Here is a 15496-nt window from a genome sequence, read left to right as displayed (position 1 = left end):
CTGTTCTTATTTTATGTAGAAAAAGAAGGGATGATAAATGCTGCATTTTAAACTAATTTGGGGTTCCTTACATATTCTTTTCTAAATATGTTAAGTTTTAAAAATATTTTAACTTTTAAATTAGCAATATGTATCTATATTTCACTCACTTTTTATAGGGTAACACTAACAACACCTAGGTGAATTAACTTAATGTAATTTTATGTAATTTTCTTGTATTCCCTACTTCAGTAAGCTCTTTCATGATAAAGACAATCTTTCTACAGGTCTTGATCAAATATAATCATATGTGCAAGGGTGATTTAGATCATATAATGATGATCTAAGGATGAACAGTGAACTTCACAGCTTTATTGGGCAGTGTTATTTGCAAAGGAACACAATTGTTCTTGGATACTGCAGTAATAATTTTTTTGAAAAATGATAATAGGGCTGAAAATGGATTTGAGTATCTTCAGGCTGACAGGAATCAAAGCTAAATTTCCAGAGGGATTGATCTTCTTCTCTCTCTCTCTCTCTCTTTCCCAGCCAAATGCATGGCAAAATTAATGCTTTAAAACATGCAGTATAATTACCTTCAGTGTTTGGGTCAGATAGCAGTTTGGTCCCGAATACCCAGGATCACAGATGCATTGCTCATTCAGGCAGTCTCCATGACCTCTACAGTTTTCTAGACAACCAGGGCCCAGATAGAAATTATCGATGGCCCACTGCATATCTGAGTATTTCTGGTAGAACCGAAACCTCACAGGACTAGATATAAGGGAATGAAGAAAAACAGACATATGTATAAAACAACTTTGCTGAACTGAAAAAAGGTGGGTGAAACACAATATACTTATGACTCTACTATCCTCCAAGCTTCCAAAAGTAATTAATATCTGGCAGCATCTGTTGAAATGGATTTTATGCATATCTGTATCTTCTTCACATATATACTACGTATGATATACGGATGGATTCCAGACACTGCTGGAGCCAGAAGAAGCTATTCTGGCTTCTTGGAAGAGAATTCCAATTTCGGTTATACTTCCTGAGCAGATTACTCCAAGAATATAAGAGATTTTAGTTTTGCAGAAGGCGACAAATGGTTTGCATATGTGTGGACTACTGCAGACAATAAGGGCAACTTTTCCACTCAGTAACATCATAAATCTACTCTCTAATTGATCACAGCTGCCTGAACAGAGCAGAACATGCTGTACTGGAGCAGACTGCAAAGAAACAAGGATAACTTTGCTGGTTGTTCAGACTAGAAGTCATGGTCAGTCTTGACTGATAGGAAATAAAATTATGCAGCGTATGTAATCAATGTGAACACTGCTAGTCTGCACTTTCCTTGAAAGAAAATGAATAGGCAGATGTATCCCCTGTTGTGTTTCTCAGAAGGTACTGAATCCAAGACAAAATGAGTAGCAAATTCATACTTACTTGCCCACAAGGTTTTCAGGCAGTGAGTAAGTTACTCTTTTCCATCCTTTTGTGGGAAAGAAGACAGATGGCTGCGAAACACCCCCAGAACACTTCGGATCAGCTGGTAAACACTGAGGTACTAAGTAGCTCCAGCTAACGCCAAAGTCAGTGGAATACTGCACGTGGACCTGATTTTGTGCAAGTTTTTCTGAGGTTTTACATCCAACAGAAACCTAATAAAGAAGAAAGCATAAGTAAATTAGAATTAATTGTGGTGGTGGTTAGAGTTTAAAAAATATTTGAACCTGAAAACTGACTGCAGAATTTTGCTTCAAATAGTGGCAGTAACAGTGCTTGCATGGTGTGGAATAATCGCTGGAGGTGACTTAGAAATTAAACTTATGTTTTTAGAAAAGGTACAGCATTGAAGAAGCTGTCAGGGTGAAGTGCAGCTGATACGTGAGGAGTCCATTCCATGGAAGTTCCCTAGTAACCTTAGATGTCGGCAATACCAGGAGAACTTGGCATACTGACTCTAAGAGGAGTTGTCCGGAGGGTGGAGCGGTGTGGAGGCATCGCTTCCAGGCTCTGTGATAAGTGAGAACTCGAGGTATCATGGAGCTGGTATGCTACATATTTGCTACCCAGGGCTAACCATCCATCATACTTTTGCCGTCCTTTTGGTGACCAAATTATCTTTCGAATTTCAGTGCGCAGAGTGCCTCTCTCACCTTCTCGTACAATTGCAGAAACTATAGATTCTATCCACAGTTGAGCTTGGGTACAACTAAGAGCTAGAGAAGCATTATTTTGGGCGGCACCAAGTGCATCTGTAATCAACTGGTGGTCTTTCTCATTTACCTTTCCCCACTAAGGCAATCTATCTGATAAAAGCCATTGGTTGTTTCCCAGAGCTGAAAGAGAAGATTGTAAAGGATGTTCTAATTTGTTTAGATCATTAGTTGTCGTGACTAGTTTGTTTGTAAGAACCTCAGTATCAATGCTGTCATCTGCAGATCTCATCAATATTTCCAAGACGAAGAACAGGAACCATATTCTGAGCTTCATTTTCTTCCAGTTAGCTCACATTTCTAGATTTACAGGTTTTGACACATGTGCCTTGTACTCCAGTACCCCATAACTAATAATCTCTTCTCCCACACAACCTAAGATTTGAATATTTCAGAGGGGGCCACCCAGCTTGGTTATGTTAGGTGGACTGTCTTTATGAAAGACGTGCAAAGGGCTTGTACAACTTCCATATATTGCTGTCTTGTAGGGGAATAGACAGGGATCGGTGACCGGAAGATCACGGGATGTGACGGAAAGATAGACTCCTCCCCATAGGAGTGGCAGGAACAGGAAGCGCAAGAGCTATATAAGCGTGTGACGCAGCTAAATAAACAGACATTTTGTATCCATCACATTGATGTCTGTGCATCACTGTCCCTAGGGTGGGTAGAGCCCTGTGTCCCGGAGATATGCGGCCCAAGATAAGTTCTCCCATAGAAGCGTACAGCAACACTGGCTTACTTGTTTAATTTAGATGAAGGGGTCTATGAAGGGCAGTTTAGGTACAGGTTTGATGCAAATACATGACAACACAGGAGTGGTGTGGACTACTTTGTAAACTGCTTTTCCCTCACCAAGCAGCTGCAACAAAATAGGCACCTCGTATTTGTGTAATATCCTTACTACATGATCTCCATGCAACTGCTGTGCTGGAAGAGGAGAGCATGTCACCTCTGAGAACAACCTGTGGTATTAAAGCTGACCAATACGAAGTAGGTGAGAAAAATTAGGATGGCCTAATAACAACACTTTTCCCTGCAGGAAATGGCTTATGTGTAGGCCTATACATCAACCTACCTCCTGAAAATCTACTTAGACCTGGAGCAAAATTGAATAATTATATTTCAGACAGAGATTTTACCTTGAACTGCATAATCCACCCTTCTGTAGGAGTCAGGTCATGGGTGACTGCGTAGACCTCTCTTCCATCATGGCTCCCACAGATCATGACGCCATCAGGAGAATCACAAAACCTCTCAATCAAGCAATCGTCATGGAATAACCAGTGTTCATTCACTTGAAAATAAATGGTTTGTCAGTAATATACAATGAAAATATAAATTAAAGAAAACAGGGATTAGTGTTAACCACTAAAGATGATCCATGGTTTATTTTTCAGCCTACATGAGAATTATTTAGTATTGCTCCTGAGAATATCAGTAGCCCATCTTTCCCATGTACATATTTCTTATATTTGTCATATTTATTGCTCAAAGCACCTCTTACTACTCTTTTATGTAAGTATTATAGCATTCTTTTTCAATGTTCAAGAGGTAAGGATCTGAGACTTACACAAAATATAAACTTCTGTTGCACTGGACATTATGGGAGAACTTTTTAATTGGTGTGGCCTACATATCTGCAGAAATGGTACCCCAGCACTGTTAGCTGTTAAGCCTTGTAGACATCCAGAAATGCATCCTCTACAAAGTTTAATTGTAAAATGTAACTTAACTTCACTAAAGAATGTTTTTAAAAGTTAGGAAATAGGAAACAGATACTCAGGTTAAGAAATCTGCTTAGAATAACCTGGCACTTTTAATCTTTTTTTCTTTCTTCGAAAAGAAATTAATCTTCTAAGTAAATTCATGCAGTAAAAAAACTCTAAAACCAAAGGACAAGACCCCTATAGTTATGAGATTGGCTGTGATATCCATCACAGTGAGATGAAGATTCAGAGGCTCAGCAGGATTTGGAAATCGCTGCACTGATTTCTTGCTCTTTAATTCTGATCCACCCGAAACCTTTACCTGTAGTTTTGTCTTCCATGAACATGTCGTAGGCGATCCTCCCGGTGGGCCCTGCGTCGGCAGGGGAGCGCTCATGCTGTGGCAGGGGAGCACTGCTGAAGGTGTCGAGCATCACAGTCCGCTGGTCAGCTGAGCCAGAGATCAACACGTTGTCGATAGCCCAGTCATTCTGGTCCAGGCCATCATGTTTAGGCTGCCACCAGCGGAAGCGTGTCCCAATAGTTTTGGCATCGTAAGGAAGGAGGATGTTCACAAAGCTGAAAGAAAAAGTGGAAATTAATTGTAGGAGAGCCACAGGAGGAAGACGCTTCTCAATGCGCTGTGCCGGGTGCTTTGACCAGGTCCACTCCCATGGTTTCCTAGAGTATGTGGAAGTTGGGAAAGAAGGAGAAGACTGGGTGATCTAGCTTATGTTTCCCCATGGGAGACTGCTGAAACAAAAACCTTCCTGGCCACTCCCAGTGGGACAGGGGCTCAGAGTGAGGTGGGAAAGACCAGTAGCCAGACTGTGGCATGGTTTGAGCAAACTCACATTCTCTAACTGTGCAGATGCAATGGTCTAGGCTAGCAGGGTATGACCATAAGGTCCTAACTGAGGGAAGTGTTAAGAATGAGAATGTTGAGGTAAAATTAAAATTGCTAATTTCAACCTGGAGCCATTCAGCAGATAGCAATGTTCTAGTACAATTTTCTTATTCCATTACAACAGTAGATGATAGTACACTTAAATGTCTTATCCAATGAAAGTGCTAGTGATTTCTTCATGTGTTCAAATGAAATAACAAATAACAGGTACCTCCCAGCCCCATTTTCTATAGATCTTTTAAATTAGCCAGTAAGGAAAAGGTCCATCCATATCTACACATGATTTGAATGTCACAAATATCTGAAAATGACGCTTGAGTGAATCCATCCTTTTGATGGATATCTGCAGAAATTCAGTTTCTCCTCTACACACCATTTTCTAACTAGTTCAAGCAGTGACTTTCTGCTCTTATCCGTAAGAAACTAGATCGCAAATGAAAGTGTCTTAAAGAACAAGATGGACATCATTACAGTATCTATTCATTTATCTTCCTGCAACCATTTACAAATCTACCAGACTGCTACAGGCTCCTTACTACCCTTGTATTTCTGGCCTAGGAGCTGCACAAATGCTGATGCTCAAGCACATGCATTAAGGCCATTCATAAATGCTTGCAGGACTGGACAGGCTGAACTCTTAAAGATCTGACATCCAAACCACAGCAGTAATACGTCCCACAGGTTTTTATAAAACATTCAAGACCACCTTACTTTAGTACAGGAAACTATATAGGCAGAAGAAGGTATCTACAAACCCAGGCTTGCTGAACTGATCATAGAAAATTTCCATTAAGAGACTCCAGGTGATTCCACCATTCACAGAATACTCCAGCAGCACTCCTTGGTTGCGGTTATTAGGAGTTATCAGACATCCATACATGAAATAAAACTGGATGAATTCTGCACTGGTGAGGTTCAAGTCCACTGTAACTAACATACGGCTGCAGCCCTTAAAATCAATGAAAAAATAAGTTGGCTGGTGTTGGCTTGCAAAACTTATGAACGTAAAAAGTGTTAGACTATGCAGTCACTGTTAATATAACTTCATGTTGTAAAACCTTCAAAATTGTACAAAATTATACTAATTATAACAAAGGTGAAGCTACAACAGAACAGTAAATGTTCTTCCCTGAGGACATAATTTCAGTTATGTTTCATCTTAAAAATTCCTGTTATGTATTCATACACGTTGCTACTTGTATCTACAGCTTTACAACATTCAGTATCAAGAATTGTACTCACCTTTCTTCTGAATACAAGAGTTACAAAAATCCATACCTCCAGTGTAACACATGAGGTTTTCCAGGCAGAATTAATGAATTAATTCATTAAGAATTAATGCAAGCCATCAAACGGCACAGCAATTTTAATATGTGTGTTTTCCCATAATCCCTTACATATTTCACATTGTTTAGCCTATTATTTAGTGGAGCCTACTTAGTCCTACTGGAAAGAAGTGGAAATATAATGCTAATGCTTCTGTTAGTTTATTTTAGAAAACTTGCATCAGTTTGAACCTAGTTATAAATCTGCATGGTGGAGACTGACAGGCATAAGTTTCATATGTTTCTAAAATCATGTTTTGTCATTTTTATAATCCTGAGGTTGTAAGCAAACTGTAATTCAGAAGCAATCTGGATTACCTGCCTATGTATGTAGCTAAACCAAGAAATTTTACTCTGCTTACTCTGAAAAAATGCAACAATGAACTATCTGAAGGATGAGGCTACACATGGATGTATTTTCAAGGACCAAGTGCACGTTATACACATGCCAATACCTAGTTACTAATTTACCTCTGTGGTCTGATTAGAAGCCACACCAAACTCTGGTTTCTGGAAGTTCTAAGTGCTCTGAGGAGGCTATTATGAGTGAGTGGAACTGAATGGCTACATACTTGGGCTGTGCTTTATCCGCTCCACCTCCAAAGGCCCCTCTACGGCTCCCTCCAGGAGGCACACACACTATATCTCACTTTACTGGCTACAGCATAGCCAGGAACATGGTATCTGCTTTCCCGGAGTGTTTCTGGCTGGCCCTAGTCTGTAGGACCTGTCTGACTTTGACCTTCAGCTAGGCAAAGGATGTAAGTTTTTTTTATGTGTTATATGTTTAATATGTTATGCTGATATCAGTCCCATTTATACTGGAGTGAGTTGGCCCCCATGCTGAACACACACCCCACTGAAGTGAAGAGCCATCCCAGAGGCTACCGCCCCGCAGACTGTGCTCAGTTTGCCCCCATTCACTGTCAGCCAGTTCTGGTTCGATGGCGAGCGATTGAAGTTATCTTTCAGTTGTGTCGGAAGTGGGGTCTCTGGCTCGTCGCAGTACAGCCCACCCCAGTGCTCATCGCAGCTGCAGAGGAAAACAAATGCAAAATTCAGCTGGCAAAGGCTCTGCATGGAGGATTAGTCAGTGCCGTGTTATTCCACATTAATATGCCATCTTATGCTGTGTAGAGGCTGTCTGCATCATTTATTAGTGCACAACTAGTGTATGGGGGTTTCAACATCTGCCACTTTTTGTAGTTAATAGGAAACAAAAATGACTTTAGGAAGGGTAGTATTATATATCATTCAAGCTGCTAATATGGAGTACACTCCAGCACAGAGTAAAATCAGTAAAATACATTGTGCTTGGGTAGGTAAGCCTAAGAGAATGTTCTGAGCCTAAGAACGTCCTGCTAATGTCGAATTTTAAGTAAGTTTCTGTAAATTTTTAGTGGATGGGTACTTCCCTGTTGTTTCTTTATATAGTGTCCCCTCCTTTTTTTTCTCCTCTGAAAAACCTTCTTATATGTGTCAAAGATTGGATAACAGCATGGAAATGTGTTCTGCTACTATGCAGATTTCACCAGGGACATCGTGCCTTGGTACTTCAGTGCTGTCAGGATAGAGGACAACACAATAATATGTCTATTCTGCAGAGGAATATATTTCTAACAAACATAGTCACAGGCCAATTATACAACCATTCTCCTATTTTTGTTGCCATTTGTGGCTGGAAAAAAGCAATACATCCATCTGGAAGGTATTCTCTGTTGCCAGACAGACAAATCTGGGGAGATCTGGTTGTTGTCTGTTGGCTTTGCATGGCTGTATGTGGGCTGTTATACAGACAGTTTAAGGTTCAAGCCAGTCTGCCTCCACCAGCAAACCGTACCACAGAGCAGAGGCATCAAGCCAACACCTGTCCCCAGGCAAAATATGGCCTTGTGAAGAACTGGCGTGTATCCTTCTGGTTGTGGATATGTCCCACTTCCAGCCCAGGTCCTCTGGACCCAGTGCCAGGATGAGGGCACAGGGACATGGCATGAAAACCCTTGGGAATAAGGATGACATCTTCTTGGAAGTTCCATGAGTGTATGTCCCTAGAAGGGTATATAAACTCAAGGGGTCCCTTTTCCCTGCCAGGTGGGAGGGGAGCCAAGATGCAGCACAGGCAACAGCAGAGGCGATGCATTGCCACTGAGGAAAGGACTGGCAGCAATGCCCACGATGTGTGAACAAGCAGAGGTCTAGCAGAGGCAGCCCCCACACTTACTCTCCATCTTATTATTTCTATTCCCAAATGATCCCGATGCCCTGCTCAGTTTTAACAGCAAAATCTACCTTCCTTTTAAAAGTTGTATCAAAGTCTTTCCTGAAAGCTCATTAAAAGACAGAGGAGGAGTGAAATGTTACAGTGCTGGGCAGGACAGGGAACAAATGGCACTTACACACAGTTGTCTTGTGTGCACTTCCCATGACCACTGCACATGTCTATGCAACCATCCCCAATGTAGACGTTATCGATTGCCCATGTTTGCTGCTTATCGAAAGGAGCAGGCTGATGCCAGCGGAAACGAGTTGCTTGAGACCTTTGGAAGAGAAAGAAAAACAGAAAGGTAATATTTCTAGTTAGACTAATCTTTATTTTGACTGATAGGAAATATCAGTCTTGACACTAGATTGATACTGGAAGATTTGTTTGATGTCAGCACAACCCAGGGCTGATTCCTGACAAGGTCCCTGGAAAGCCAAGAACAGGGTGCCCACATTTTGAGAGCAGGACAGAGCACAGGTACTCAATAGCATGCTGAGAGTGTGGGAGGTGGGAAAGGGATTGCCAGTAAGAGCAAAGGAAGTGGGCTGTGGTTGGTGCAGTGGAGAAGAGGGTAGGAAGAAGGTGGTACGCCCAAAGGGAAGCTCAGACCAGTCATAACCACATCCCAGCACAAATCCAAACTTGACGGATAGCTGGGAGCTGGATCAGGCCACAATCACCCAAATCTTTATCAATGATCTGGATGAGGGGATCTAGTGCACCCTTAGTAAGTTTGCAGACGACATGAAGTTGGGCGGGAGTGTTGATCTGCTCGAGGGCAGGAAGGCTCTGCAGAGGGACCTGCACAGGCTGGATCAATGGGCCAAGGCCAATTATACAAGGCTCAACAAGGCCAAGTGCGAGGTCCTGCACTTGGGTCACAACAACCCCATGCAACGCTGCAGGCTTGGGGAGGAGCGGCTGGAAAGGTGCCTGGTTGGAGAAGGACCTGGGGGTGTTGTTTGACAGCCTGCTCAACATGAGCCAGCAGTGTGCCCAGGTGGCCAAGAAGGCCAACAGCCTCGTGGCTTGTATCAGAAATCGTGTGGCCGGCAGCAGTAGGAAGGTGATCGTGCCCCTGTACTCGGCACTGGTGAGGCCGCACCTCAAATATTGTGTTCAGTTTTGGGCCCCTCACTGCAAGAAGGACACTGAGGTGCTGGAGTGTGTCCAGAGAAGGGCAATGAAGATGGTGAAGGGTCTGGAGAGCAGGTCTTACGAGGAGCAGCTGAGGGAAGTGGGTTTGTTTAGTGTGGAGAAGAGGAGGCTGAGGGGAGACCTTATCGCTCTCTACAACTACATGGAAGTAGGTTGTAGTGAGGTGGGGGTTGGTCTTCTCCCAGGTCACTAGCGATAGAACAAGAGGAAACGGCTTCAAGCTGCATCAGGGGAGGTTTAGATTGGATATTAGGAAAAATTTCTTTGCTGAGGGCTCAGACATTGGAACAGGCTGCCCAGAGAGGTGGTAGATTTGCCATCCCTGGAGGTATTTAAAACACGTGTAGACGTGGCACTTCAGGGCATGGTTTAGGAGACATGGTAGTGCTGGGTTGACAGTTGGACTTGATGATCCTAGAGGTCTTTTCCAACTTTAATAATTCTATGATTCTAAATCCAAGTTTCACACTGAGCCTGAGATTTATTGCTTCAGTCCAAGTCAACAAACTAACTCAACTTTTTCTCTATGAATTCTTCCAACTACACTTAACTAAGAGCAGCTCTCAGGAGTGGGCTGGCTCCTAGGCAAGGTGCTGCTATTTATAAATCTACAGATGACAAGGTGAGAGCACCCATGCAGGGCTTGCGGTGTGACCCTGGTTTTGCAGTTTCCTCCCTCTCCTCCATCCAGGGCTTGGCTGGAAATGTTAAGAAATGATCTATGGTGTGTTTCTAGCTCCTTTCGATATATAATTTTCATTTTATTCATTAAAGCTGGCTTAGCTCCCTATTCAACACCGTGCTTTCATGTAGCTATATGTGAGTTAAGTGTCTCAGCTCCCAAGATAAATGATGAAAACCTAGATGAAACAGTCAGAGGACACCAAATAGCTGTTCAGCTCATGCAGCAGTAGACACCTATATATGAATAGCTGTGAGTAGATGAATTTGTGTAACTTATCAAAAACACCATTTTAAATTCAAGCTGGTCCGTGTTATGCTATACAGCACTAGATGGCAGCATTGAACTTTGTGTAGTCTGTGTTCTTTTGAAACTCAGAGAAATCACAGTTGCTGTAAACACCAAAACAAATAAACAGCAAAATTCCCCACATTTATTCAGTGTAAAGATAGACCTTTTATGGTAAGGTCAATGTTATCCTGTGAATTTTTCTTGATAAACATGTTACATGAAGTGAATGAATAACAAGTTTATCCGAAGAGAAATCTACTGCTGTGCTGTCTAGCTTCTCAGCAAATAGCATTTTTTAAAAAGAAATGCATAAATTGTGAGGAAGTCCTTTAGGAAGACAAACATCCATATCTTACACTGCCTGCTTTAGGTTTGGCACTTCATTAACAGTTTATGGAGCTGATGCTCCTGGGAGAAGCTTGGTATTTGCATTTGCTTTTTAAAATAATCTCTAAGTTAAAACTTCATGTCCTTCTACAGGCCAGAGGTTAGATAGCACTCTGGGGTACGCAAACCCTAAAAGACTATGTCAGTGTAAGTGCTGTGCGCTAGGCCAAGCTGTTGACTAAGTAGCCTCCATGTTCCTAAAGCTTACAGGCACAAACAATTGGAGACACACACTTGCTTTTACTCAGCTTGAAATAATAAAGCAGCATAAAATTTATATCACATCTAGACTAAAAGGCCTATTAGCTGCCCTATTCCTTATTCTAAAGCTTAACATCTCCTTTGCTTGTGAGCTAAGGTTATAATAAACTCTCTCATGTAATCCCTATCTTAATATCTTTGGGAAATTATATTACTTAAGCCAACAAATATAGTTATTGGATAGGACAGAAGAGGAATCTCTGCCTCAGTAGGGCATCAGACTTCTTTTGATATATATTGCTCAAAAAACTTCAGTCTTAAAATAACAGTTATTTATAAACCTGAGTTTATCTTGGATGGTAGGTTCCTTTCAGGTCCAAATTCAATTGGTTTGGAGCATCAAAACCAGTCCTGATTTATCCTATTCAGCCCCAGAAAACCTCTCCTGAACACAAATTTATGGACTTTATACAAGAACTGTTGGGGTAACGGATTTTACAGACAATACGTAGTGAAGCAGTACAAAAGAGGAAGCAGAGGATATCAATGCTGAAAATAAGTCATAAAAAGTACTATTATTTGATATGAAGTAATGAAGTAATGCACTAAAGATAGGGAAGAGTCTAGATGCCCCAAATCATTAGTAATAGAACATGGACTTTTCCACTACTAGTTTCAAAATGTGTGGCAACTGTATAGGTGCTCTCAGCACAATTGCTAGAAACTAAAGGTTTCTGTTTTCAAAGTCATATGTGCATTAGCTGGCATATTTCATAACAACCTTCTCAAACAGGCATAGGCTCTGCCTGTGCTGTGGTACTCGTGTGCCTGCAGTTAGCTATGCCTGTGTGAGGAGACTGGGCTCTGCAATAGGGGAAAAGCTGTAGAGTCAAGTTGTGCTGAGCGCCTGATGTCCACGCTGCCTGTGTTTGCAGGGCTTTACTGTGGGCTAGGTCTACGCCGGCTTTATCAGGTATGACTGCACAGGGGACAGTCAGAGCTATCCCTGCAAAACAGCACATCAAGAAGGACACAAACTGGAAGGCTGAACTACCCAGCTGTCCCTAGATGGATCTTTTTGACAAACAAAATAAAAATCCAGCAGTTTTCAGGGCATTGTAGAGAACTGTATGGCAGCGCTCCCAATGGCACTGTCAGTACCAAACAGCTCCTTTCACTGCAACCTCCCAACAAATCCCACAATTTTGCTTCCCTCAGAGACAAAAGAATGTAGGAAAAGGAAGAGGAGGTGAAAATGGGGCATATGTAGAAACAAGGATGAGAGCATCAAAGCTGAGAGAGAGACAAAGTGTACAAAGAATGCACAGAAAAACAAGAAGCCTGAAAAGCACTACATTTAAAACACTAACTCATAGCCAACAACAGAAAGCAGAAGGTGCAGTGGGGATTCAGCCAGTCCAATCAGCCACCAAAACAACCAGAATTTAGTGAGGCAAATGATAACATGAGATTCCTTAAAACATTCTCCCTGTCTCTCCGTGGGACAAGATGGACAAGAATTTCCTTTCTTTGAATAACTAAGATAAGTAAATGTACATAGGAGCTTTGCCATTTTTATGCACAGGATGGTGTTTCATTTATTTACACTTATTTATCATTATATGCATGAACCAAACAAAAACGCAAGGTACAATTATTTTAACGCTATAAGGTATCATGCATCAATACATAGTTATGCATTTAGATTTATTCTGCAGAAAAGCAGAGGGATATACCTAGTATAGGGAGGCAGAGGCAAAGTAACACGGGTCCACTTGTTGAAAGTGTCTGAAATGAGAATCCTTTGGAGATGGTACTTGTTGCATTCCACATTAGTGGGAAGACAGTCTCTCAAAATCGGATGCCAGGTCAGCCCAAGGTCCACTGAATATTCCAGTTCAATAGCTAAGGGTGGAAAGAGAGTTAGTTAATTTAGAGACTTACATCTATAGGTCTACAGTAGTGTCACAAGTCTACGCTGACAAAATAACCACTCAAAACTTTTCAAACCCTTGTGTCAGAAGCACAAAGCTTCACTTGGTGGCAGTGCTGGGGGATATGTTACCTGTTGCTGAGCAGGTATAGCTCAGGAGAAGGCTGCAGTACACCTCTGCATCTGCCACCTGACTCAAGGGACCACAGGTGCGAAGACAGAGTTACCTGTCAAGTTGCCAGGATTAAGTCAAGCCAATTTCTGTAGGTGCAGCATGTAAGAAAGTGATGTGACAGCATCATGACCAGCAACTTTTTTTTTCAGGCTGAAGGATGAGATTCAGCCAGATGTAATTGTTGTATAAGGCAGAGCAACACTCAAATTCAAACTTTTGGCTCTGTCACAAGATGGTTTAGTCACTATTCCCCCTGCTCCAGACCAGCTCATTTCATTATCCAGCATAAACAATTTTAAAATGAGTTTGTTAGTCGAAGAGCTTGTTTTTGTTCAAACACAGTCTAGCCACATTAAACTAACGTATTCATTTCTCAGCAAAAATCAGCAATTTAATTGTTTTGATGTTTATGGCTTATAAACTTTTATTATGAACAGTAAAGGTTAGTCAAGCTCACTAAATACTTCAAGTTAAACTTTTATGCAGTCATTAAAAAGTAAATAATAATAGGCACAGAACTGTAACTTGAAATAAATGTTCCAGCTGCCAGGCATTCTGGCTGTGTAAAACATGGAGCGTGGCTGCAGTGACAGGGGCGGTAAATCTGTGGTCTTTTGATTACTACAGACCCATTTCTCCTGCCCTCAAGCACAGAGAATGATCCTTAATCACCCAATCAGTCCCACCTGATGTCTAAGCACAGAAGACAGTGCTATAGAAATACAAGGACAAGTGGATACACACAAGAGTGAGTTTTTAGTTTTAAATCTCCATCACCAAAATGAAATTCTTTGCTCATTTAATACTAAGTTAAGATAATGGCAAGCGTAGGAGACAAAGAAACAAAAAAAGGAACTGTTTCTTTGCCAATATATATAGCTAAACTGCTAAAACACAAACTTGTAAGACATGTTCTTAGGATGCCGCAGTCTTTCTAATACCGAAAGAAAAAAATATTGTTAAGCATGTGAATAAAATATTTCAGTTACTTCCATTGGCTTCAGAATAGCAAAGTCACAGAAGCCACTTCTGGGACTTCCTGTAAAATCTTCTTCCATTTTTATACAAAATTCTAGAGGAATAGTCAGCAACCCAGTCAATTATCACATGCTACATGCTGCAACATATTGTATTCTCCTCCTCATAAAAACCATCTATACCCCAAAACCCTACACTAAAAGAATGTAATTTAAGATGTATAAAAAAGCATTCAGAAGTTAGGAAGACCTATTTCTTGTGCATCTTAGAATTCACATAACGAACCAATTTTTAATTTCCATGCGATGTGTATTGAATGCAGAGCATGCTTTTATTTATATGTGTATATGTCTGTGTGTACGTACATACACACACATAAAAGCATGCTCTGCACTGAATACACATCATATGGAAAAAAAGGAAGCTAGGTGATTAAAAATTGTATCATATATCTATGTACACGTTCCTACAGGCATACATACACACATATATCTGCATGTTGATTATTTCATATGGACGATATGAATTTTTGCAGTTGATGTGGACTTAGCATGTGTCAGATGTATACTGATAGAAATGATTTCTCAGTTATACAGGTGCAAGTGAGGTCTGAACTGAGACTTACTTCACCAAAAATGCAAAACCACAGACCAAGAAACATGCTGGAAACACCTAGCTGCTTATTATTAGAACCACAGCATCATCCTATGCAGTGGATACTCAAATCCATTTACCAGTATATGGTAAGACAGTTGTTAGTCTTTTTCTTAAATTAATTGAACTGTAGCTTAAGTGTTCAGAGGGAATAATATACTTTAGTTTATCTTAGGCTTCAGACACCTAGAATGAAAAAGCTGATATTAGAATTCCTAACAGAGACATGAAGCTTTCTTTTCTTTCTCAGTTCTTGTTACGATGAATAATGGAACCAGAAAACAAATGAATGTTCCTGTACAGGAGAGGAAGAGGAATGGCAAGATTTACTAAGAAGTCATTACCATAACAGGAGTCTGTGACAGAGCAGGATGCTGCAAAATCTATTTGCAAGAAAGAGTCTTCATTGACAACAATGTCAGTGGTGACAACATAGCGGGTGCTAGCTTTCTCAATGAACACTAGAGCATCCCCGGTGGAGCCACAGACTGGCATCTTTGTTCCACCAGGATGGAGCAGCCACTTTCTGCTATCCAGTGTGGTGAAATCATCTTCTAATACTGTATTGCCAGAGATGTTTCCTCCAATAAGAATCTGGAACATTAGGAAAAAAATTGTTATTGAAAAGA

The 15496-nt window shown here is 41.1% G+C and overlaps 1 protein-coding gene across 2 annotated transcripts in view; it reads right to left on the bottom strand.

The window, feature by feature from the left end:
• RELN (reelin) overlaps positions 1–15496 on the bottom strand; it is a 297550-nt gene that overhangs the window by 20618 nt on the left and 261436 nt on the right. For both annotated transcript variants that reach the window (XM_075081418.1, XM_075081419.1), the window contains exons 45-53: positions 15212–15461; positions 12864–13032; positions 8542–8682; positions 7001–7178; positions 5576–5769; positions 4236–4492; positions 3347–3501; positions 1432–1646; positions 576–753 (exon numbers count right to left, since the gene is read on the bottom strand). In XM_075081418.1, the coding sequence (XP_074937519.1) occupies positions 576–753; positions 1432–1646; positions 3347–3501; positions 4236–4492; positions 5576–5769; positions 7001–7178; positions 8542–8682; positions 12864–13032; positions 15212–15461 (1737 nt within the window). The remainder of the gene's footprint in view (positions 1–575; positions 754–1431; positions 1647–3346; positions 3502–4235; positions 4493–5575; positions 5770–7000; positions 7179–8541; positions 8683–12863; positions 13033–15211; positions 15462–15496) is intronic.

Source organism: Phalacrocorax aristotelis, chromosome 1, assembly GCF_949628215.1.
Source record: "Phalacrocorax aristotelis chromosome 1, bGulAri2.1, whole genome shotgun sequence".
NCBI classification, from domain to species: Eukaryota; Metazoa; Chordata; class Aves; order Suliformes; family Phalacrocoracidae; genus Phalacrocorax; species Phalacrocorax aristotelis.
Note: the sequence above shows the minus strand (reverse complement) of the source record. Positions and strands in the feature narration are given on the sequence as shown.